This window comes from Heloderma suspectum, chromosome 5 (genome assembly GCF_057233095.1).
Source record: "Heloderma suspectum isolate Gila_16-S chromosome 5, 16-S_ref, whole genome shotgun sequence".
NCBI lineage: Eukaryota > Metazoa > Chordata > Lepidosauria > Squamata > Helodermatidae > Heloderma > Heloderma suspectum.
In genome coordinates this window covers 115,905,511-115,931,098 of record NC_139462.1, presented here as the reverse complement: position 1 = coordinate 115,931,098, position 25,588 = coordinate 115,905,511, and the positions used below count along the sequence as shown (strand labels likewise).

The following is a 25,588-nucleotide window of genomic DNA, read 5'->3' as shown; positions in this document are numbered from 1 at the left end:
CGTGGCTCAACCACACTACAAGCGAGAAGGATCTTGGAAATGTTGTCGATCACAAACTGAATATGAGCCAACAATGTGATGTGGCTGCAAAAAAGGCAAATGCTATTTTGGGCTGCATTCATAGAAGCATCGCTTCCAAATCCCGGGAAGTACTAGTTCCCCTCTACTCAGCACTGGTTAGGCCTCATCTGGAGTACTGTGTCCAGTTCTGGGCACCACACTTTAAGAAGGATGCAGACAAACTGGAGAGGGTTCAGAGGAGGGCAACAAAGATGATCAGGGGACTGGAAACAAAGCCCTATGAGGAGAGACTGAAAGAACTGGGCATGTTTAGCCTTGAGAAGAGAAGACTGAGGGGAGATATGATAGCACTCTTCAAGTACTTGAAAGGTTGTCACAGAGAAGAAGGCCAGGATCTCTTCTTGATCATCCCAGAGTGCAGGACACGGAATAATGGGCTCAAGTTACAGGAAGCCAGATTCTGGCTGAACATCAGGAAAAGCTTCCTGACTGTAAGAGCAATACGACAATGGAACCAATTACCTGGGGAGGTGGTGGGCTCTCCCACACTGGAGGCCTTCAAGATGAGGCTGGACAGCCATTTGTCAGGGATGCTCTGACTTGGATTCCTGCATTGAGCAGGGGGTTGGATTCGATGGCCTTGTAGGCCCCTTCCAACCCTACTATTCTATGATTCTATTTTCGTGGCAGCAGTTAAAAGATTTTATAGCTGAGGCAGCATTCCCTAACAGTAAGTTTTATTTCGGAACTTCCTTAAAAACTGTGGCAGTGAGTTCCATACACCTGTCAGGGTGAAAACTGAGCCAATAGAACCCCAGAGCAGTTCTGATTCTGAGGAGGATCAGCAATCTGTGGGAGAGGAGCCAGCTCATCCCTCACTGGCACAGCAGCTGGCAGAGATTCCTCCTGCCAGCATTCCTGAGATAAGTGACCCTGGCAGTGAGAAAGTGCGGGGGGGGGGGGGGCTTGCTAGACGCTCGACGCAGACAGCGATGAGTGATGGAGGGCGTGGAAAGGAGGCAAAGCGCCCATTTGGCGCGCAAGCAACGGCCGCATCCCGTGGACCCAAGGGAAAGAGGGAGGAACTCTCCCTAGCCCATAAGTTCAGGGTCTTCAAGTGCTTCTCCTTCAAACGGGGACCAACTGCCTACCCGGAGCATAGGTTACTCTGTTCATTGCTGAGTCGCTGGTGATTCGCATCGGAAAGAGTCATTAAGGTGTAAAAGGATTAAAGCCTTGAAAAGAATCCTTTCATCCGTGTCTTGAGTTGGCTATTGGAGTGTACTGAAAGAGGCTGCTCCTGACAACACCCAAGCCTCAACGTTTAAAAACAAAACAAAACACAGGTAGGGTAACCTATACCTTGTTCTGTCGCATGTGGTGGGAGCGGTAGGATAATTTACAGCGTTTCCCTCATTTGAGGGTGTTAGAACTACATTCATTGACTGCTACAGCATCTAACTAGTACAATTCCATAAACACAGAAGAAAACCCAAAATGTCATTTATTTATTTGAAGTAGTTTTATGCTGTTTCTCAGCCAAAAGGATCCCAGAGCAACTTACATAAAAGCAATTGAACAAGACAATAATTATAATTATTATAGGAATAATTATTCTTGACATATTATGATCTCTAAATGTCTATCAGTAAGAGATACATTAGATCAACAATCTTAATAAGGAATGGAAGAAATGACAACGCTTGCAATTTTGCAGAGGATTAAAACCATTTCTTTCCATGACTTTAAAATTTCTGCAAGGTATGCATCTCTAGTCTTACATCAAGTAGTAAGAAATCATTTTGAGGGAGTAAAACCGAGGTAGCACTTTGTCTTAAATATTTTATTCATAATTCTAAAAGAGAATATTTCATAATCCAATTTCCCCTCAAGTTTTCCAGTGGGACACACACACACACAAAATTAACTGGGGAAAAAATGGAAAAACATTTTCATTCAAACCACCCACCCCCCGCCCTCACATCTCTAAGCGGCAGGGCACTGGATCCAGTGTTTGTTTTTTTCTCCTGTGTGTCAGAGAATATGCTCTGATGCATATACTGCGTTACCCTATCCCAAAAAAATCCTCCTTCATTTCAGATGAGGAGGCTCAATATGCACAAGCAAAAGTATGCATATGCAGTTCACATCCATTTATTTAAAGATGGTGCAGCCATGCATAGTGTGATCTCTGGATTGGGGCAGCTGTTTTTAAAATCTATAGTCTAATCTACTGCAAGGTATTTTGTATACATAGAATTAAACATTGATTCAAGATAGCTTTCAGATACATCATGTACCTCAGTGAACTTCATTTCCAGTTATATCAAATGAATAACAACAAAAGGTATTTACCTTGCTGAGTATCCTGCTCTTGTGTTCGATTCACAGTGAGGTCTAGAGGGCTATCCTGTTCTTCCTGAAGTGAATTTTCTGTTTGGTTCGATTGGATATCTTTACGTATCAGACTTGTTTCAAATGATGAACCGTTTCTATTTTCTTGCATTTTACTACTTTTCGAAATGTATTCAATTGCAAATTGACGGATCATCTTTTTCATTAATTCCTGAGCAACTAGGGGAATGTTAGGATCACAGTTCTGAGGAAGATCTATGGGGAGAAAATATCATAATACACATATGAATTCGAATAAAAGTTCACCTTTATTTCATTAACTTTTCCTGTAGCAAGACTCAATAGTCCAATGGAATATTTATAAACTTGCCAGTCTTTGCTGTATAAAACTCGCTTATTTAAATGCAACTGCTAATTCAACATTTGCCCTTGAATTTACTGAGTGGTCAATAAAGGCTACAATCTAAAGGGCTGAGCACAAATGAACACAAGGGAACTGCACTTGCAGTCAAAATTTCTCTTGAGATTTCACTGTAACACATACAGTGCCTAAGAGCCAAACTGTACATACATGAAAAAATATATGTTTCTCCAGCTTTGGAAATACATGCAGCTAATGCAGTGGAGAAAGACCTCAACTGCATGTGCAGTTCTCATGAATGGACACTCTCCTCTCTTTTGGACCACACTCCAACATTACTTAGACTAGCACCAACAGCAGAAGGCAGCAGGAGGTGGCACTCTGTGTAGATCACAGCCCATGCATTCTGAATTACTCCTATCATCTGGCTAGGATATCCAGTTACTTTATTGGAAGCACCTTCCCCTGCCATTCAAGGCAGTTTAGAAAAACAAAAACAAAAAGGCATGAATAAAACAGCTTATTTCACCAATAATTAAAGAATTACCAAAAACAGCATGTCCATAAAAAATAGTTCAAACAGGAAATAAAGTAGACTGAGCTTGCTCTCTTAAATGCCAAACATCTTGCACTTTTTCCACAAGACCAACAAGGAGGAATACTGCAATCCCATTCAAAAACCTATGGGTTCCAAGTGAAAAGACCCTGCTATTAAGAGTGAAAACTCAACAGTGGGGTGTATGTACAGTCATGTGAAAAAGAAAGTACACCCTCTTTGAGTTCTATGATTTTATGTATCAGGACATAATAAAAATCATCTGAACCTTAGCAGGTCTTAAAATTAGGTAAAAATTAGGTAAATACAACACATGACATATTACACCGTGTCATTATTTATTTTACAGAAATAAGGCCAAAATGGAGAAGCCATGTGCGAAAAACTAAGTGCACCCTTACTGCTTCCATAGGTATGAAGAGGCCAAGTAGCAGCCAGGTAATCAAATGCCCTTGATTAATTGATCATCAGCAAGTGTGACCACCTCTATAAAAGCCAAAGTCTCAGGAGTTTGCTGGTCTCGAGCATTCAGGTGTGTGCACAATGCCAAAGAGTAAAGACATCAGCAATGATCTTAGAGAAGCAATTGTTGCTGCCCATCAATCTCGGAAGGGTTATAAGGCCATTTCCTGTCAGGGTGGACACTGAGCCCATAGTAGTTCTGATTCGGAGGAAGAGCAGTTGCTCCTGGGAGAGGAGCGCGCCCCTTTTTCCCAGGGCCCGCAGCTGACAGAGATTCCTCCCACCCACATTCCTAGATTAGAAAGCAGTCCAGGGAGTGACCCAGCACTGATAGCAGACTGGTTGGATGCGCGGCGCAGACGCAGAGAGCGGCGCCAAATGGCGAGCGCGGAAAGGAGGCGTAGCGCCCGGTTGGCGCTCAAAGAACGGTTGCGCCCAGAGGATCCAAGGGAAAAGGGGAGGGATTCTCCCTAGTCCTTATATTCAGGGGTCTGCCAGTAATTGCCTTTCAAACGGGGACCAACTGTTTCAACTTAGGGCATAGGGATGCTGCTGCTCAGATCTAGTTGCTACGTGTAGAGTTGTAAGTTGTAAAAGAAGAATAAAGCTTTGAAAAGAATCCCTTTGTCTGCGTCTGGACTTGGCTACTGGATCAGACTGAGAGAGCCCTCCAAGGAGCCCTTGACATTTCCAAACAATTTAAAGTCCATCATTCTACAGTGAGGAAGATTATTCACAAGTGGAAAACATTCAAGACAGTTGCCAATCTTCCCAGGAGTGGATGTCCCAGCAAATTCACCCCAGGGGCAGACCGTGCAATGCTCAGAGAAACTGCAAAACATCCAAGAGTTACATCTCAGACTCTACAGGCCTCGGTTAGCATGTTAAGTGTTAAGGTTCATGACAGTACAATTAGAAAAAGACTGAACAAGTATGGTTTGTTTGGAAGGGTTGCCAGGAGAAAGCTTCTTCTCTCTAAAAAGAACATGGCAGCACAGCTTAGGTTTGCAAAGTGGCATCTGAACAAATCACAAGACTTCTGGAACAATGTCCTTTGGACAGACCAGACCGAAGTGGAGATGGTTGACCATAATGCACAGCGCCACGTTTGGCGAAAACCAAACACAGCATATCAGCACAAACATCTCATACCAACTGTCAAGCACAGTGGTGGAGGGGTGATGATTTGGGCTTGTTTTGCAGCCACAGGACCTGGGCGCCTTGCGGTCATTGAGTCCACCATGACCTCCTCTGTATACCAAAGTATTCTAGAGTCAAATGTTAGGCCATCTTTCCGACAGCTAAAGCTTGGCCGAAACTGCGTCATGCAACAGGACAATGATCCCAGGCACACCAGCAAATCTACAACAGGATGTCTGAAAAAGAAAAGAATCAAGGTGTTGCAGTGGCCCAGTCAAAGTCCAGACCTCAACCTGATTGAAATGCTGTGGCGGGACCTTAAGAGAGCTGTGCATAAACAAATGCCCACAAACCTCGATGAACTGAAGCAATGTTGCAAAGAAGAGTGGGCCAAAATTCCTCCACAACGATGTGCGAGACTGATAAAGTCATACAGAAAATGATTACTTCAAGTTATTGCTGCTAAAGGTGGTTCTACAAGCTACTGAATCATAAGGTGTACTTAGTTTTTCATGCATGGCTTCTCCATTTTGACTTTATTTCTGTAAAATAAATAATGACACGGTGTAATATGTCATTGTTGTTCATCTGAGGTTGTATTTACCTAATTTTAAGACCTGCTAAGGACCAGATGATTTTTATTATGTCCTGATATGTAAAACCATAGAACTCAAAGAGGGTGTACTTTCTTTTTCACATGACTGTATGAAGATTAAGATGAAGCGTAAAGATTAAGACCAGAACTTCAAATTAGAGCTGAAAACTCAATGGCAACAAATACTCCTAAATCCCCGTTCAAGACAGATAGTATGCTGCAGAATTTTGAACCAGTTGAAGGTCCTGGGCTATCTTCAAAAGCAATCCGAAATAAAGTGTGCTTTATTGCAGTTGATCCTAGAAGTCACAAAAACACAGATAAAAATGAGGATAACCACATCCTTTATCCTCCAAGACAGAACTCCTAGTGGGTAAAACCACAGCTGTCACTTGTTTTTCAAGAAGCAGTGCTGTCCAGGATTATGTCAGGGATTACGGGAATTTAGTCCTAAACATCTGATGGGCACAAGGTTGCCTACCCTGTAGTAAGGTAACAGGTACCCTACTGATAAATGGCATATTCCAATCTCTAAACCAGTATCTCAAAGGCTCCTTTGTTTTCCTCCACAGGAGTACTTTGAAATGTTTTCCATGCAGAAATGCACATGGAAAATGTTGTATCAGAAGAACATTTACATCACTATTTCAGAAGATTTGTGAACATTTCATGTCTTTCTTGTGACCTTTTTCTAACAATCTGCATCGATTTGATCCCAATGTATCATTTGTCATAGTATTCTACTATGGGATTAATTCCCAAAGCATTCTTGTAAAAGAAAACCTAATGTTATGGTACTGTTCCCAAACAAACCCATTATCAGAATACTCCAGGAAACCAAAAGCCCTATCTGAATATTTAAGTAAGTATTTCACCGTAATGTTGTTCCAAACATTCTTGCCTGAAACAGAAAGTGATATTCAAAACTCACAACATTTGAAGATCCAGCTCGTCCAACATTGTTTCGCTTACTCTATGCTCAATAAAAAGAAGTTTCATCAAAAAAGAAAAAAAAATCTTCAAAGGAAGTTTTATCTTCCACAAACAGGTTTGTAATACACAAAGTAAGAAAATATCCTCTCACCAGTCCAGATTAAAATTAAGGATCAGTGTTTGACCAAAAAAATAGCAGCAAACATGTAGTTGTTAACATGATTTATGGGTTGCGCCCTGGGGACTCATAAGCCCCTGAACTCGGAGGCTTACGAGTATCCTATGCAGAGCGCGAGGCGCCTTGTGCCTCTCGCATAGCATTTAAACTAGACAGGCGATTTTGCCTGTCTAGGGGAGGCTTCGAGCTGGGGGAGGGAAGGAGGCTGAGGCAGTGATAAGAAAGGTGTAAGTCAGTCGCCCTGGTCTCCCCCACCCAGAAACACCTGCTTTCCCCCATCTCTGTGCTCCATTTATCGAGCATGGAGAGTAGCCAGTGCACTTCTCTACGTGCCAGCTATGAGGGGAGGGGGCAAGGAGTGCAGTTTCCTAGCTATGAGGTCAGAGCCCTGTCTGTGACCTCGTATCTAGGAAACCAAAGAATCCTTTGTCCCCCCAAACACTGTCTAGAGGGCATAGGGTTGCTTTCCCCATTGATTCAAATTAGGGAACTGAAGTCGAAAATAAGATGGAGATTATTATGTCTGAGGATTCCTGGAATTTAAATGTGGCACCTAAACGTGATGCCATTTTGTCCCCTACACTAAAAATTTTGATGGTACATTTTTCCCCTACACGATCAGATACATAGTCTTGGTACACTTGAGAAACTGCCACTATTTCTGGATTCTCAGATAGCAGTGATGCTCATGTACATTTTGTAGTTACACATTATATGCTAGCTTAAAACTTCCCTGGAAAGCAGATTTACACCATTATCCAGGGTTTGTAACTTTAACCTTTAAAGGCTGAATGTACATTTGTTCAGAAAGGCGGGATATAGATTTTGAACTTATTCATTAATTAAATGCACTCTAAAGGGCTGTGCAAAAGTAATGCTTGGGTCTCTCAAACACAGTTAAGGTATCAGGACTAGATCTCAGAATCATGTTTCCTTCCTCACCCACCCCATCTGCTGCTCTTAACAATGGTTTAGAGCAGGGGATTCACAAATTGTGTCTTGGTTTGGTAGCCAACAATTAGCTGTTGACAATCATTCCTGTCAATGGAAGAGGATAAAAAATTGGGGAGGGAGATATAATCATATGGGGTTGTGACAACTGGCTGTTTTAATTACTTAGTAGTATTGAAAAGGCAATCTATACATATAAAGACATAATTTCAAAAGTCTACAGCTTCATCATGATTTGGGCAAGGGAAAAACAAGAAGAATTCATTCCAGAGAGGGGAAGGGCTGAGAGGAAGGAGGGAGCAATCCCATGTTCCACTCCCAATCTCTAGACAGATCATAGTTAAGAGATCCTTAGCATTATATCTGCACTGACACTAAAAAGTCACCAAAAGAAAATGATAGGTACCACACATAGACAGAAACCTTTCTTTGGGGCCAACTACTTAAGTAATTCTTTCATAAAATGTCCTTTTGTGCTAGACCAACTGCCCAATATTTAGCCACAGAATCATAAACACAAACTTTCACTTTGTATCTAACATGTTATTTGTATGTCTTTTAAATGTAACATAACCAAATTAATATAGGTAATAACAAGTAGACTGGGTACTTCTAGAGGAAGAGTACCTTTGGATGCAACCACTAAATTAATCTTAAATAGTCTACATAAAATCCATTTGGAAGTTAATCCCTTGCCTGGCTCAGAACCAAAGCAGTAAAGCTTATATTTAGCATACAATAGGTTTCATTCACAACTTGGCCAAATGTTGGATGGGTTACCATGTAAGTAGTCTGAAATCAAAGGCAATGTGCATAGGATAGAAAGCAGCTCTTCTCTGGAAAAAAAATTTAAAATTTTAAACTTTTAAAAATTTTAAAAAATTAAAAAAAAATAATTTAATGTAATTTTTTTCACATTTTATACTAGTTTTAATGCATATTATCTTGATATTTTAGACTAGACTTAGACAACATTTATTCTTTTTATCCCACTTTTCTGTTTGAAAACATGCAAAACAATTTACAGAGTTAAAAGAAAAATAAGACAAGACATAAATAAAACACAATAATCATAAATGCAAAGCAATTAGGAAACAGTAGCTGATTTTGTTGTTGTTACTACTTCAGTATGTTTGGCACTGAAGGGTCTACATCCTGATGTGCCATTAAGTCCTAGTCCTACCTATTTCCTTATTTCCAAAACAGTTCAAACATGAAAGTTAAGCAGATGCTTAGCTTTTTTCCACAGAGATGGATGGGACTTAAAAGGACTCAACTCTGGTTGGCTTGAGCCATGTCTGTAAAAATCAGATATTCTGCCCCCTATTCCACAAGACGATAGCGTCAAGTGAACTCTGTACTGTGTAAGTGCTAATTAAGACTCAAAGCTGGTGCCTTTAAGAGAACTGGCTGCCCAAGAGAGAGCTTGGCTGTATACATGACTACAGTTACAGTCCTTTTCTGTTACCTCTATAGCTACCACAGTGATGAACAAGGTTTTATACTCCAGAGCAACCATAGAGGAGGAGGAAGTTGAAGCTTTTATGCATACAGGGGTTAGGAGACCTGAACTGCTTCTTCAGTTCTGATGTCTAGAAATTCTAAACTTTGGCTTTTTGCAGTCCTGGTACCACTGCAGACTAGTTACATCTCCAAGCTGTTGCTTCTGTCAAATTCCTACAATATTTGCACAAAAGTGGAGACAAGAATAGGCGCTGCTTCCACTGACACCTACAAAGCTGCAATCTGACACATATAATAAATTATGCTGAGGTTGGATTACTGTAACACACTTTACCTATGGCTGCACGTAAGACTGGAAACTTCAGTTAATACTGAACATAGGTTATTTTTAAATGAAATTCAAGGTGCTGGTTATTACTACTCCAGCTAGTACTACTACTACTGCTACTAGTTTTATATTCTACTTTTCAGGGTAGAATATATTTCAGGGAAAACCCTCACAAAGCAGATTACAACTTAGTTAAAAATACAACATACATAATCAAACACTAAAACACTATTCAATACACAAATAATTAAAACAAGTAAGATATAAGAAATAAAACAGCAGCAGCAGATAAAACCTTAGTTAAAAGCACAATACACTAAAATTAACCAAATGCAGACTGGAATAAATACACCCTTAAAATCTTCTAAAAGCCAGCAAAGGGAGGGCAGCATACAAACTTCCTTGGGAAGAGCATTCCAAAGATGTGGAGCTACCACAGAAAAAGCTCTGTCCCTGGTACTTGCCAGTCTCATAGCTCCTGGGCTTGGAAACTAACTGTCAACCAATGTAGTTGGCTCAGAAACGGCATGACACGATCCAAATGCCTAGCTCCTACAAGGCTGCTGCATTCCGCACCAATTGTAGTTTCTGGACCATCTTTACGGGCAGCCCCAGGTAAAGTTCATTACAGCAATTAAGTCTGAATGTGTTACTGAGGCAAGATCAGCTTTCTCTAGGTAAAACCACAGATGGTAAAAAGTACTCATCATTGACACCACCTGCAACTCTATTCTAAGTGCTGAGTACAGGAGAACTCCCAAAATGTATACCCTGGCTCTTTAGGAAGAGTACAACCATATCCAGAGTCAGCTGCACACCTCCATCCAGATAAGCAGATTTCCCCATCCACAACACTTTTGTCTGGATTAAACATCAACCTGTTCATCCACATCCATCCCAAAACTGTCCCCAGGCACATATTTAGGGTTGCCAATGCCTCCCTGGAATTAGACGATGGCAATGAGATGTAGAGCTACATGTCACCTGCATTGTGATGACATTTTAGCCCAAACCTCTGGATGCCTTCACTGAGAAGTTTCATGCCATGGGGGACAAGATGGAGCTGTCAGGCACCCAAAGGCCTGTGGCTATAGTGTGGAACAAAAGTCCACCAGCACTTGCTTCTGAACCCTTCCCTCCAGATAGGACTGGAACCACCATGCCTCCAAATCCCAATCTGGAGAGATATTCCAGAAGGAACCTATGGCTGCTGGGATGGAAAGCTGCTAAGAGGTCCAGGAGAAACCAGCCGGGTCACATTCCCCTCATCCATTCCCTGGAATAAGTTATCCACCAAGGTTACTGAGGCAGTTTCTGTCCCAAACACAGGCCAGAACCAGACTGGAATTATCAGGGTCCTCCAAGACTTCCTGAGACACCATCCTCACTAGGACCTTCCTTAGGAACAGTACATTGGAGACTCGGTGATAATTCTCCAGAGCTGTAGAATCTAAATTTGGCTTTTCCAGAAGTGGTTTCACCACTGTCTCTTTTAAAACAATTGGACAACAGGACCCTAATAAAGGATGAAGAACTTGTTTTTGTATCAAGGACTACTGCACCCACAGAAAAAAAGCAACCGGGAATCACACACAATTATTAATTATATTTTCTTTTTTAAAATATATTTTTATTTATTTTATCTTTATAAATGAAACAAACAATACCAAAATTGCCAACAACCTGATCAATACTACAATTTCCCAACAATACAATATTCTGATAAGGGCACTGCAATAACAAAGAGAGAAGGAAAAAGAAAAAGAAAAAAGGAAAAAGGAGGAGAAAAGTGAAGAAAAAAGATTCTTTCCCCTTCCCCCCCTGCCTTTAAAGAATTAAATTTAAACTCCAATACCCCCCAGCCTCCGACGCCATTCTATTTTAAAAACTATAAGTTAATTATATTTTCTTGATGGTATTAAATGTAATATAGTAAGCTGCTATGTGAGGGCAGTTCATTCTGAAAGGCGGGTTAAATTTTAAATGAATGAATGAATATGAATGAATATAAATATTTAATGACTAAGAAGACAGTGCTGGGATGTTGCCACCTCTTGAAGCTCTGGCTACTCAAGTTGGGATTCACTGACTAACAGAAACAATACCACAACTAACTCTGGAAAGGGAGGCAGGTGAAGACACACACCTGCTTCTCTCAGGGAATATTTCCACTAGAGCAGTAAGGCAGGCAAGGTACACTGCTGCTGGAAAATGTCTTCACTGCTGGAAGTGGCACCCAATCGGTAGCTATCTGTGCTGGCCCTGCTGGGAGGAGGGGGAGTTCCCAGGAAATGCCTGGAGATGACATGAAATTCAGTGAAAAGCTACATTTGGCCCTCATTTTTGAGGGCACATTACCTAAAGGACTGCTTCCCCTTCACGAGTCCTCCACATGCCAATGCCATTTGAGGTACAGCTGACAACGTACGGGAGAGCTTTTTCTGGAGTAGCATCCAGTATGCAAAATTCCTTGCTCTGAGAGGTTAGGTTCCTCTGCTACTTAGGAACTTTTCTGTTCCAGCAAGCGTTTGATTTTAATGCTGCTGAGTTCTCTTTTATATCATTTTTAGAATTTTAATTTAAACTGGCTGTCTGTTGATTATTTGCTTGTGTCTCCTGCTCTTATTTTTCTACTTTAATAGGGTGGTTAATGTTCGATTATTTTACCTTTATATTATTAGCCACTTTAGATATCCCTGTCTGGAGGGGAAAAGGGTGCTATAAATCTCAACAAAAATAAAATAGCTATTAACTAGAACAACTAAATTAAACCTGTATTTTCAGAGACAACAAACCTCTAATGACCAGATCCTGGCAGAAGCAAACAGAAAATGGTGATCACATCATGCTTTTGAGCAAGCTTCCCAGGGAAATATGGCTGGACACTGTTAGAAACAGAATGTTGGACTAGATGGACCCTTGGCCTGATCTAGCAAAGCCATCTTTTATGTTCTTAAATTTGGCACACAGATAAACTTTTAAATATGACATCCTCATTCCCAACAGACCAAAAGTATTTTATAGGCTCAGACGGGGAGAAGTGATCCAAGTCATATCGGATCCAAACTATTTAGAAGGAAGACACAACTAGCATTTGGAACTGAACTGGCTAGGTAGGGATTTGCATCTAGGTCTCCAACATCCAAAGCTAATATGCTATAAACTGTACTTCTCTATCCCCTAACCTAAGAAACTGGTAGAATTCAATCATCAAAACAATCAATACACAGTTGTTGTTCAGTCGTTAAGTCATGTCCGACTCTTCGTGACCCCATGGACCATAGCATGCCAGGCCTTCCTGTCCTCTGCTCTCTCTCGGAGTGTGCTCAAGTTCATATTCATTGCATTGGTGATGCTATCTAGCCATCTTATCCTCTACCGTCCCCTTCTCCTTTTGCCTTCAATCTTTCCCAGCATCAGGGTCTTTTCCAGTGACTTTTCTCACACAGTACTGAACTAATTCAGGCTTCAGTAACTAACAGAGCTATCCTATTTTCAAGGTTTGCCAGCTGAGGGGTCATAGGATTTGGTGGACACCCTACTATGCCAACAGAAGTTGAGATACACTGCTGGCTTGAAAAATATATTAGTGGAACACTCCACTGTCACAGTTCTTCTGCTGGTGAAGGTATGTTGGCAGAACAGTTAAATAGGTGGAAATATGGGTGGGCCCAGGGAAGGAACACACTTACACTGTATCCAATACTCTAGACCACGGCCACACACTCATTAATGACACAATTTTACACCAGCCTCAGACCTGGCAGAAAGTTTTCCCTCCCATTGACTTCGCATTGTTTTGTGTACGTATGTTTTGAAAAGTATGTTTTGCATACTTTGTACACAAAACAGCCTGCCTCCATAACATCCCGAGGAGAGTTTATTGCAAAAACCTCTCTAAAACCCTAACAGGTACCTTTCCTTGGAACTTCAGACACAAACGCTCAACCGCACTCCAACAACTGGGGGGTGTCAGGACAGAACATCCAACACAGGTAAGCGAGGGAAGAAGACAAGCATGCCACGAAGTGCAACTGTCTCCCATGTCTCCCTACATATCCTTTGTCATATGTGAATACTGTGGCTTGTTTGAACTATATTGCTCTAACATTCTTCCCCATCCAATAACAGGAAACAATGTCTCCCACAATATCTGTACTGGCAAAGGCCAGGCACTCCACTCCAGCTGTTGCCACTACTGGCCGAATATTCCTGTGTACTTTTGGTTTGAGGAGCACAGCACATATGCATGCAAAAGCACAAGCTGTGAAGGAACACACAGCATTCCACCTCCAAAAGATAGAGGTATACTCGGTCACTGCAGTCTCCCACCCATGGGGCAGGGGGCGGGGAGAGACAGAGGAATGAGCACTGGCCCCATTGGTACCGTTTCCTATCCATTCCCACTCCCTCACAAACAAATGCACAAATTGTGCATCCAGCTTCAGGGACTGTGCCTAGGTGTTGAACATTGTTTGTTATCCTCGCTCTATATCTCCCTTTGCTCTCCAAAGGCCATTCTCCCACAGGTACTTCCGACACCTGCACACTAGGAGAGAGGCCCACTTCATGAACAGCAGTGGCGACCACAATGCTCTCAACTGTTCTTTCGTGGCATTCCCAACCTACTTGTTCCAGGTAGGTTCCTGCATCCTGGCAAGCTCCATAACAGCCAGTTATATAACTGGTGAAGATGTTCCTAATACGGAGCTGATACAATAAGGGACACTGCACCTACTACCCAGCTGTCAGCAGAACCCTGCTGAAGTGACTGGTTGGGAACCCCACCAACTGTCTTTCCCTTTCAAGATCCGCTCCATCCCGCTGTTCAAGAAATGCTTTGACTTTGCTACATGTGTTGGTTCTTCGTTGTTAGGGATTCTTTTGTTGTTAGGATCCCTTTCTCCCACTCCATCTTGCTTCAGCTGGCCTCAAGATGGGACTGACAGGGATGAGCAGGAAGCTTGGTTAGCTCAGGGCCAGTGGCCCCTCCTTAGGTTTCCTGGACTGTGGGGGAGAAGACTTTCAGGGTGCATGAGTGGGATGGATGCACCTGTCAGGAGGTATGAGGCAGCTGGGTGGGGGAGGGAGGGGGAGGAAGGATGATGTGGGAGAGAGGCAGTGAGTCCTGCCGGGATGCTAACCAGCTGGCCTGGCCTATGGGGGAAAATAGGAGGGGATGGGTGGATTGGTCATGTGGGTTGCAAATAAGAAGGGATGGGACAAAAGGGCTGGCTGAGCCATGCAGGAGCCAGGTTACACCTCCCACCAGGGTGGGGTTATACCCTGGATTAGAAACTGGAATTCCCAGTAAATAAAACACAAGCTTTTCCACAGGACCAGGGCTCCTCCTGCATCCTGTATTACTGGCACCTATGATTGAGTGTTGAAGCTGTAGACAGGGGGAAGACAAATGCCCCATGATGTATTTGAGTTGTGTCTGCTCTGTAAAACTGCTGTGTGGTGTTTGCAGTGTGAGTTTTGAGTTTGTGGCTGCCTTTGTTGCCTATCCCAGCTCCTCCCTTTGGCTGCTTAGCAACACAGTCTTTCTTTCCCTTGATGGGTCTTAAACCCTCGTCTCCATGGCTGTGCGTGCTTTCTGCAGGCCTCCTGCTGAGGGTGCTGTGTGGTGTGGGCTCTCCTTCCTTGCCTCCACATGCTGTGCTCCACAACAGTGCTTGTGAACAGCATAAGGAGACTCAAACCCCTGCCTCTAAGATGGATGGGTAATGGTAGTAGCCAGACCATTACCGCCTATACCATTATGGCTAATTGTGCATGGTGTGTATATTGTGATGCAGGAAGAGTGCTGGGTACATCATCATTGAGTTAATTGGCTCTCTCTGTACATGGGCAGCATGGGGATGTCGGCGGCAGCACAGTCCCTAACTGGTGGGCTTTGGTGAAGTTGTTTGGCACGATGTCATTTCCCCTCCATTTTTGGATTTTTCAAGTGTGTACCCCTTTATATGTACTGGACACGTATACAATATGGGACCATTCTACTGGCACAGCAGTAGAGTATCTTCCCTACTCCCCCCCCCCCCGCATAATTAAGATTCTAGGATCGTTGTGTAATACTGCTAGAGTTTAAATTACACATCTGAAAATTTACAAGATCCATTATGAAACTCTGAAAAATCTACTTTCCCCTTAAAGCAGTTTTACTATAAAATAAATATATATAAATAACGTAACAATTGAAAAACTATTTACACTTTAAAATAATTTAGGAAAATTTAGGAAGTTACAGCTGGACAAAGATGACAAATAGAACATGAGAGGAGGAAAATTTGACAGAAAATCCTAGTGGAATGAGACTATGAAATATGGATGTTTGCACTGAAAACTAGGAGGAAGAAACACTAGATTGTTTATATCTATAATGATATTACAAATCAATTTTACAATAACAACCAAAATAAAATATTACCTTTCTTGCGAAAGAGTGCATTTAGGTAATTCTCTGCTTGGCACTCAATTTTATCAGTGTTGGACTGGCCCTGAGATGATAGTTCCTCTGTAGGCGGTGACTGCAAAGAACCAATAACTGTTGTATGATCCTAAAAGGTATAAAGAAAACCCACAAATCTAAATAAGGGCTAATGGGGGTGGGGGTAAAAAGCTGACAAATCTTGTAAGTGGTTACCAAGAAAAATGTCCATCCATTATAAAAGTATGCATTCATCCAACATTTTATACTTTCCAATAGTTTGAATTCAGATAAGAAACTGAAAAATCTTTTAAAACATCTGTTTAAACAGTTTATAGCACTACTTACACTGACTGTTTCTTTATGTAAATTACAAAAGGAACATTTTTCGTCCATAGACCAGTCAGTCACTTCTTCTGGTTCACAGTCTAAGGGGGGGGAAATTAAATGCAAATTGTAAACATAAGGTGCTAAAACAACTTATAATTCACTACTACAAAAGCAATTCCCTTATTAATTGTATGGCATTGTGTAACTATACTTGAGAAAAGAGAATTTTAGGTTGAACTGGCAGCATCAGGAAGATCACATCTAAACAGACCAATTGTTTTCATACTGATATATTGGGTTGGATCCAGAGCAACTTTATTACAAATCATCATGAGAAGTTTGTTATGATTAACTTTGATTTCAAGTGGACCTAAGCATGACTAACTAGCTCTGGATCCAACCCACTAATGTGTACTGCTTTTTTAATACGGGGATATTTGAAAAGTTATTTGCTTTAAGAAACATTGACTCTTCCTCTTCTTATATCATTTAGACTGAGTCTGGTGAGAACCATGGGACGTTGTTTATTTACAATATTGATGCACCACTTTTCCAGACGGGTTCTCAGACGTGATGGGTCCATTTGGGAGCAGGTAGCCCTGTCTTTTGTCCCCCACTGTGTCAAACTCACCACCAGTTTTCCGCAGCACACACACAGTTTCCTCTTTCTGGCTCTGTCCCCTCTATGTCCCCAGTCATCACTGCCCCAAAATTGCAAGTTGCAGAATAAAATCATGCATGCATCCTTCTGCTTGCCTCGTCATCTTCTGCCACAGGGCAGCACTATCGGAACATAGATATAAGACTCCAGGTTGTCTGACCGTACCATACTGCCTGGGTGCCGTATGTGGGCATAGCTGGTCCCCTGATATGTTTTTTAGCTGAGGGCTTATGGTTATGAAGCCGTCCGCGCCCAGACAATCCCTAGGTGTTATCTTTTAAAAGCCAAGCATGTGCAGAAAGGAGAAAGCAAGCAAACAAGCAAATGGACAGGGAAGCAATTTTCCAAGAGCAGAGCACATTCTTTGAGCAGCTCAGCAGCAGCAGCATGGAGTTAGACAGAGGTCTGGAGCCAAGCCTTGATCTGGTCTCTTTTCTGTTGCAGCAGCAGCAGGCAGAATGACACAATCCATGAGTGCAATTTAATCAATCTCTCTGTGTTTGTGGAGAGAGAGGGAGAGAGAGGGAGGGAGGGAGGGAGGGAGGGAGAGGCAGGCCTGCCAGCACTGCAGCCACCAAATCCAGACCATAGCAGGCAGCAGCATGAGCCAGAAGGTACATTTTAAAATTCTTTTTAAGGGTTGTATGGGTTGTGTAATTCTTCTGTTTTTAACGGGCTTGCATTCAGCTTCAGCCTGTGCAATTGTTTTTTTTTAATGGCTTGTGTTGAGTTCTGGGCTTCGTTATTATTATTTTTTGTAAAGGCTTGTGTTGAGTTCAGGTCTATGTACAAGTTTTTTTTTAAGCTTGCATTGATTTCCAGGCTATTTTCCTTTTATTTTTTTTAGGCTTGTATAGAGCTCTAAATAGTTTTTCAGACTTGTGTTGGCTTTCTTTTTTAAAAAAAATCCTCCCCCAAACCTTGCTTTGCACTCCTGATCTTTATGTTAATGTGCATGACTTAGTTTCCCTTTCCTGTGCAATGTACTGTAATGAGAGGTGGAATGTGTTGTTTGTATGGATTTCTCTGGTGCAGGTTGCTGTGAATTCAAAAGACCACTTTTCTCTTTTGCACTGACAATATTACATCCCACCCCACAAAAACCCTCTGCTTTTCAACCATGATCTGACAGTTCATGTGTTTCAGTTTACCTTTTCTGCACTATGGACTATGGGTTGTTGGCTGCTATGAATTCAAAAGACTGTAGTTGGCTTCACCTCTGGTGACTTGCCCTCTGCCCCATCAGCCCCAGTGGGCTTTAGTTGCCACTGTGTGTTCTCTAAGTAGTTCTAGTGGCAGTGTCCACCAACCAAACAACCAATATTTGCTGCTCAGATCAATGTAGTCTAACACCAGCTCATACCATTTCTAACGCAAAAGGTTCTTGAGATCTAAAAGGCAGATAGGGCTTTGGCATAGCAACACCCAGAAGAAGCTGTGGCTCAGTTGCAGAACCAGTGGTGCAACCAGGGCCAGACTGCAGGACACAGGTCTGGGCCCCCGGAGTCAAGCGAATCCCGAAACAACCACCAGCCACTTCCTGCTGCTGCCAACCAGCCTTTCTTCTTCGTTTTACCTGGCGGTGGCTCTTCTTCATCCTCCCTCCCTGCTAGCCTGGCTAGCCTCAGGTGCTAATAAAAGGAAGCATCACAGCCCCTGGCTGGGCAAGCCTGCACTTACTGTGGCACACCATTTTAAAATAACTTTTAAAAAAACTTACATTTTCAATAGCAGCGATCTGAACCAATCAGATGCTGCCTTTGGGGGATATGACCAATGAGGACACATCAGCAATGTCAGGACTGCCCCTTCACCACTCCTGTGCCATCACTGGCCATGTCCCCCCAAAGGCAGCATCTGATTGTTTCAGATTGCTGCTACTAAAAAAAAGTTATTGTAAAATGGCCGCTACGGTGCAGGCTCATCTGCCTGGCTGCTGGTAGGGACCCACTCCTGCCTCTTGCCACTGGTTCCATCTCCTCAGAAGCCGGAGAACCTCCAAGCTGAGTTAGCAGCAGGAGAAAGAAGTGGCTAGGAGATGGAGGAGCTGCTGCTGCCAGATTATTTTTTTTTAAAGGAGGGAGGGCTGGCTCGCAGCAGGGTGTGGGGGCTGGGAAAGCAATGTGCTTTACGCACAGAAGGCTCCAGGTTCAACCGCTGCCATCTCCAGATACGGCTGGGAAGGAGCCCTGTCTAAAACCCTGGAAAATTGTTGCCCATCAACGTACACCAACTTTCGCCAACGTGGTGCCCTCCAGTTGTTTTGGACTAAAACTCCCATCAGCCCCAGCCAGTATGGTAATGGTGAGGGATGATGGGAGTTATACTCTAAAACATCTGAAGGGTATCACACTGGTGAAGGCTGATATAGACAATACTGAGCTAGATTAACCAATAGTCTGATTCAGGCTTCTTATGTTCATATGACAGCTCATGCTTAGACCAGTCCATATGATGAACGATGACACAGCAAGAAACAATCAGAGCACTAAATGGTAAAGAAAATTAAAAAGTTGCTGATATAAGTATGGATGGATAATTAAAACATACTTGTTAATTAAAAAGAGTTAAAATGTATGTGATCATACAAGTGGCATGATAATACAAAAAGCAAGTCTGTGCTCAGGTATAACTCCTATGGGAGACTCTTTAAAAAGAAAGTTTCTTATGACAAGATTTGGAATCCTGGAATTTGTCAAAGCTTAAAGCATGTGGTTTTCATTTCATAAAGTTTAATAAATTGCAAAGCATTAAAAAATAAAAAATAATTAGAAAATCATACAAGTGGCCCACAGAACAACATCTGGGCAACATGGCCTTGCCAATACAAATCTCTTATCTGAAGTTCTAACAATGACAACCATAACACGTAGATCAACTCATAAAAGATCTTCCTAGTATTATATTAACTGCCATAAAATCTGGCACTGAACCAGCTATTTTAATCTGATAAAGCATATTGAACCTGAGTGACAATTTAATAAACCATTTAGGAATAATAATCCAGGAATATTACATGGTTCTCGGAGTGAAGCCAATCAAGTTGAAATCAAATGGCAGCAAGCACAATGTATAGATGGCAAATTACTATGTAACTAAACTTAAAAGAATCAAAATATATAATTCTTAACAGCTTGTTCAGCAAGAAACCATGAGCTGACAGGCTATTTCACCAGAAAAATAAATGCACTTCTCCTCAGAACAGAGAATGGTAGAATACTTGCCAGACCCAGCACTATCTTTGGAGAATGGCAAGACATCTCGTTGCTTTCAGAGCCTTTCCAAAGTAATCTCAAAGTCTGGTAGAGGAGCAGTTAAGCCAACGTTTTGGATCAAATTGTGCACTGAGTTGAAAGCATCAAGCAGGCCACGGATATACAGTGATACTGCCTAAGCATTTCCTTATATGGATCCCCCCCAATTTACTTCTGTTTTCAAATAAATTTGTTTTCATTTTTAAACTTTTTGCTTATAAATTAATATTCTCCACATCGAGAGAACGTTCCCAGTGATTGTAAAGTCCCAACAAAATTAGATGACAAATTTAAATTGACAAAAAACACAAAACAAGGAGTGTGCCTGTTCACAACGCAGTATGAAATTGTTGTGAACTGCCCAGAGAGCTTCGGCTATGGGATGGCATAAAATATAATACATAAATAAATCCTAGAGCATCTGCTTAAATCAACATAAATGCAAGTGGCTCACTAGAAAATGTTGTGACACAATGCAAGATACTGTTTCTGAAAAATTATTTTATATCAATCATTGACTTCATATTAATACCAAACATTAATAACTCCACATTAAACTTGCAAATTTCATGGTTATGTGCGCAAATGTATGGGACATACATTGATTTATGGGACATAAATATGGCTGTGGTCATGTACTTATTTACTGATGAACTTCAACGGGAAAGCTAGGTAGCTGTTCTGTCTATGGCATAAGTGTACTCTGTGAAGTACATAATGTCATTACTGTTATTCAAGCTAAATTATTTGTGAGAACAGTTTCCTTCATGGTAGCAAAGAGCAGTGCAATTAAGGTGGTACTGTAGCATTTGCATAGTGCAACTCTCTGAATGCCTTCTTACAGTTGCAGTGAATTGATTTGTAGCACTTTTCCTGAGCCATCCATTTTGATTGCCATTGAGATCCACCTTTCCTCTCCCAATCCCAATCTGCAGGACTTGGGAACTTTGAAAAACCTTTCCCCATTCATGTACTGATAGATTGCACACATTGTGTGCAGTCTGAGAGACATCTGTATTGGCGAAATATTTTCCAGGAATTGTGACCTTCTTGAAAATAAATGCTGGTTTTCCTCATTGAACTTACAGAATCCACAGCTTCTATCACAGAGGCACTACCAACTGTTTAAATAGCACCATGGTATAGTCAGGGATGTGTGTTGGGGCTTTTGTCAGTGTCAGAAATGCAGCATTGACTTCTAGAAATTTGTACCATGTGTCCTAAACTACCTTTTCTGCCTTTCCCAGCAAAGAAAAAGATCATATCATACCCAGTGGGCAACAGCCAACTTACCTGACAGTATCACAGAGGACACTCCCCTGGAGGTTTGGGGTGGTCCAAAGGTTATTGTGGGTGCACACCTCCACTTCTGTATTAATTTTTCCATACAATGGATATTATTCGCATGGGATCACTATGCTTTAAAGTGTTTGGAGGCCTAAAATTATTAAGGTTTTCTGGGTCTGGGGAGGATTTCTTCAGGAGTGGTCTCGCCACCGCCTCTTTCATGTGGCCCAGGACCACCCTCTCTTGCAAGGAGGCATTAATTACCTCCCTGGCCCAGCCAGTTGTTCCCTCCTTGCCAGTTTTTATAAGCCAAGAGGGGCAAGGATCCAATACGGAAGCGGTTGCATGAACCCGTCCAAGAATCTTGTCAATGTGCTCAGGTTGTATCAATGGAAACTCACCCAAGAAAAATGGACAAGGCTGTGTTCTGGATACCTCACCTGATACACCTACTGTAGCACTGCAGTGTATTTTATCCTGGAATAGCCTAGCAAATGTATTACAGCAGGCCTCAGATGGGTCTACAATGTCCTTAAGGCCAGCATGTAATAGCCCCTGGACAATTCACTGGATGGCAAATAGATAATTCAATAGAAGCAGCAAGTTGTTTCTTTGCCACCCTCACTGCCCCTCAATATACGTAACCATAGGCACACACCAGTGTTTGGTTGCACCCACTAGTTTTTCTCCATCTGCACTCAAGGCGTCTCCTATTTTGCTTCATCGCTCTCAGCTCTGGAGTATACCATGGAGCAGTTGTATATAAGCTCCACTCTGGAGAGGGCGGGCACTCAGGAGCAATCGTGTCAACTGCCTGGGTCAGTTCTGCATTCAACAGATAAATCAGAGTTTATCAGGAGAGCTAGCTATACCATCAGGAAACCTCCCCAGAGCCTTCTGGAAACCATCCAGATCCATTAGTCTCTGGGGGAAGACCATCTTAATAGGTCCCCCAGCCTTACAGAAGGGAAAAGCTGCCATAGTTTAAACATCAGCAGGTGATGATCTGACCAAAGAAAAGGAACTGATTCGAAGTCCCTCACCTTCAGATCACCATCTTCATATCCAGTTGAGAAAACCAAGTCTAGATTATGCCTCACTACATGTATTGGGCTGATGACACGTTGGGACAGTTCCACGGCTGTCATGGAGACCATGAAATCCTGCCCTAGACAAGGTGCCCTCAGCATGAATGTTAAACAGTCTGGGTGACCTCAACAGCACACCTGAAACCACCTCCATCAGCTCAGATAGGGAAATTGTTGAGCAGCAGGGTGGGCTGCTCAACACCAACAGAATCCCCAATCTGTCCTGCTGGTCCAACACAAGGTGCAAACATTGCAGTGTTGGGCTGGATGCGCTACCAGGACAACTCATAGAGGCCACTGTCCTGCAGGTCTGGATATATGACTTGGGGTGACTCAAAGCTTTCTTTGGGGTATATACCTCCAGCTCCTTACTCATTTATATATGTTTTCACTATTATTGGCATGGTCCTGTATGCTTGACAAATGACATATTATGACAAATGTGATGGTTGGCCAGCTTGTAGAGGACACTTTCTGGGAGGTTTGAGTATATGGGGTGAGGTGGCCCAAAGATTATTGTGAGGTGTACATCTCCAGTTTCATATTCATTTCTACTACATAGGATATTACTATTATGGTGTGCCATGCTTCACAATGTCTGGCAGTCAAATGCAATTGTCTGCCAGCTTGCAGAAGACACTCCCCTGGAGGTTTGTGTTCCTTATTCATTTATACATATTTTGGCTATTTCACATAGTGACAGTACCCTTGACAGTGTCTGGCACCCAAGTAAAGCATTGGCCCAGATGTGATGCTGTGGCAACTCATAGAGGACACTGTACTGGAGGTGTGGGTGATCCACAACGCGCTCTGGGCATTGTATTCCACCCCTGCTGGTGCTTCCTTAAATAGGATGTTTCACCTTGCTGCACGGCAAAGCCAGATGTGGTTAAGTTTTATATAAACTGTGATTACACACATGATTTCTGCAGGTCCACCACTTTGTATCTATTGGGGAGCACACCTTGCAATATATGTATGTATATGTATATATAATGTTCAGCATTAACCATCAGATTGGTAAGAATGTTTGCCCTAGCTCAGTGGGCTAAAAGACAAAACAATATATTTTATCAACCTCCTAACCTCCCAGGGATTATTGTTTACTGGATCAGTATGAAAAATGTTTAGGATGGGTCAATATATAAATGGATTATTTTAGGCTTAACTGATCTGCTATGGGAGATATCCTCCTTTTTTTGGCTCAGAAGAAGGGCGAGGGATCTCACTAGCCTCATGCTGAACCTCTTCAAGGCTCAGAAACTAGTGGGGATGTCTTAATGCTAAGCCCCAGAAGCGGTCAAGCATGATAAAACAAGGCTCCCCCTCACCAGCTCAGAGCTAGGGAAAAGGGCGGAGGCCTGCTCTTACAGTTATGCTGGGCTTTCAAGGTGTCTTTCAGGTTGAGGGGTGGGTCAGCTGCAAGTACAAATTTGTAACCCCCCTCAGTCAATATGCTGTCCAATGTTTTATACAAACAATGTTTTATATAAACATTTATATGGGGCAGGCCTGAGTGATGTAACCTGGGCAACCACTTGTCCCGTTGTTTGGGAATCTCAAGGATGTGGACAGGGTATCGGGAGTGAAGAGGGCCACCATCTGTGTACTCTACCCTTGCTCTTCTTGGCTGATTTAAATCAGCCAATATGGAACTAATGCCATGGCTACAGGAAGTAATTAATGTCTCTTTACCAGAGGCGGTTGTTCCCTCCTGCTTAAAGGAGGCAGTTATAAGACCTTTATTAAAGAAATCTTCCCTTGACTAAGGAGATCTGTCTAAGTATAGGTCAGTCTCAAATGTACCATTCTTGGCTAAGGAAATCGAGAAGGTGGTAGCAGTGCAACTCCAGATGCTTCTGGATCCATTTCAATTGGGCTTTCAGCTGGAATATGAGACTGAGACCACTTTAGTCACCTTTGTGGATGACCTATGCCAAGAACTGGCATAGCCAAGAGCATAACCCTATTAGTTCACCTGAACCTCTTGGCGGCTTTTGATACCATCAACCATGGTATCCTTGTAGACTGTCTGGCAAGTCTGGGCTTTGGGGGTGCTGTTTTGCAGTGGTTCTGGTCCTTTCCATTAAGCTATGTCCAGAAGGTGGCACTGGGGGTTTACTGTTCAACTCCACGGCCACCGGCCTGTGATATTTTACAGATTTCTATCTTGTCCCCTATGTCGTTTAATATCTACATGCAATCACTGGGAGAAATCATTCATAGCTTTGGAGTAGGGTGCCACCAATATGGTGACGACACCCAACTCGATTGCTCTTTGTCACCTAACGTCAAGGAAGCATCTGAAACCCTTGAAAGTTGCCCGGGTTCAATAATGGGCTGGATGGTGAATAAGTGGAGGTTGAACTCAGACAAGATGGAGGTGAGTAGAAAGCCTGACTCAGGGATTGAAATTCAACCTGTTTAGGGAACGCAAACCCTTCTGGAAGGATCAGATCAGTAGTTTTGGAGTGCTCTTTGATCCTACTTTGCCCCTGGAGCTTCAAGTGGAGGCATTTTTACAATTACGCTTTGTGTGCCAGCTGCAATCTTTCCTGAAGTGGTCTGACCTGGCAAATTATCCATGCCTTGATTACATCATGTTTAGAATATGGCAATGTGTTCTATGTGGGGCTACCCCTGAAGAGTGTCTGGAAGGTTCAATTGGTGTAAAATGTGGCAGCTAGGCTAAGTGGTTCATGGCATTAGGACCAAATTATACCTGTCCTGAAAGATCTGCACTGGTTGCCAGTTGCTTTCCAGGCTCAATTCAAAGTGTTGGTCTTAAACTTTAAAGCCCTAAACAGCTCAGGACCTAGTAATCTAAGGACCACCTATTTCGCCATGAACCTGCCTGAGTACTAAGATCTGAAAGAGAGGCCCTTTTGAGGGTATTATTACTTGCAGAGGCCCATTTGTCAGGCATGTGTGAAAAGGCTCTCTTATATTGCGCACAAATTATGGAATGTGCTCCTTCAAGAACTATAGTTGGCCTCCACTCTCTTTGCCTTTAGAAAGGGTGTAAAGATACATCTTTTCAAATTAGCCTTTAAAATGTGTAGCTTTTAAAAATGTTTTACTATTTTTAATTTTCTCGTTTTTATTTGAAATCATTGTACATTGCCTTGATGGCTTTTTAGTAGATTAGGAGGCATGTAACTGTTAATAATACATATATACATTTTTCCTTG

General features: G+C 42.3%; 1 protein-coding gene across 9 annotated transcripts in view; it reads right to left on the bottom strand.

The window, feature by feature from the left end:
• Positions 1-25,588, bottom strand: part of LOC146344286 (uncharacterized) — a 110,296-nt gene that overhangs the window by 42,125 nt on the left and 42,583 nt on the right. For 5 of the 9 annotated variants that reach the window (XM_084857046.1, XM_084857045.1, XM_084857048.1 and 2 more), the window contains 2 exons: positions 15,778-15,907; positions 2,377-2,631 (listed from right to left, as the gene is read on the bottom strand). In XM_084857046.1, coding sequence (XP_084713172.1) covers positions 2,377-2,631; positions 15,778-15,907 — 385 coding nt within the window. Of the gene's footprint in view, positions 1-2,376; positions 2,632-15,777; positions 15,908-16,125; positions 16,206-25,588 lie in introns of all 9 variants that reach the window. The other 4 variants (XM_084857044.1, XM_084857042.1, XM_084857043.1 and 1 more) reach the window with 1 other exon arrangement.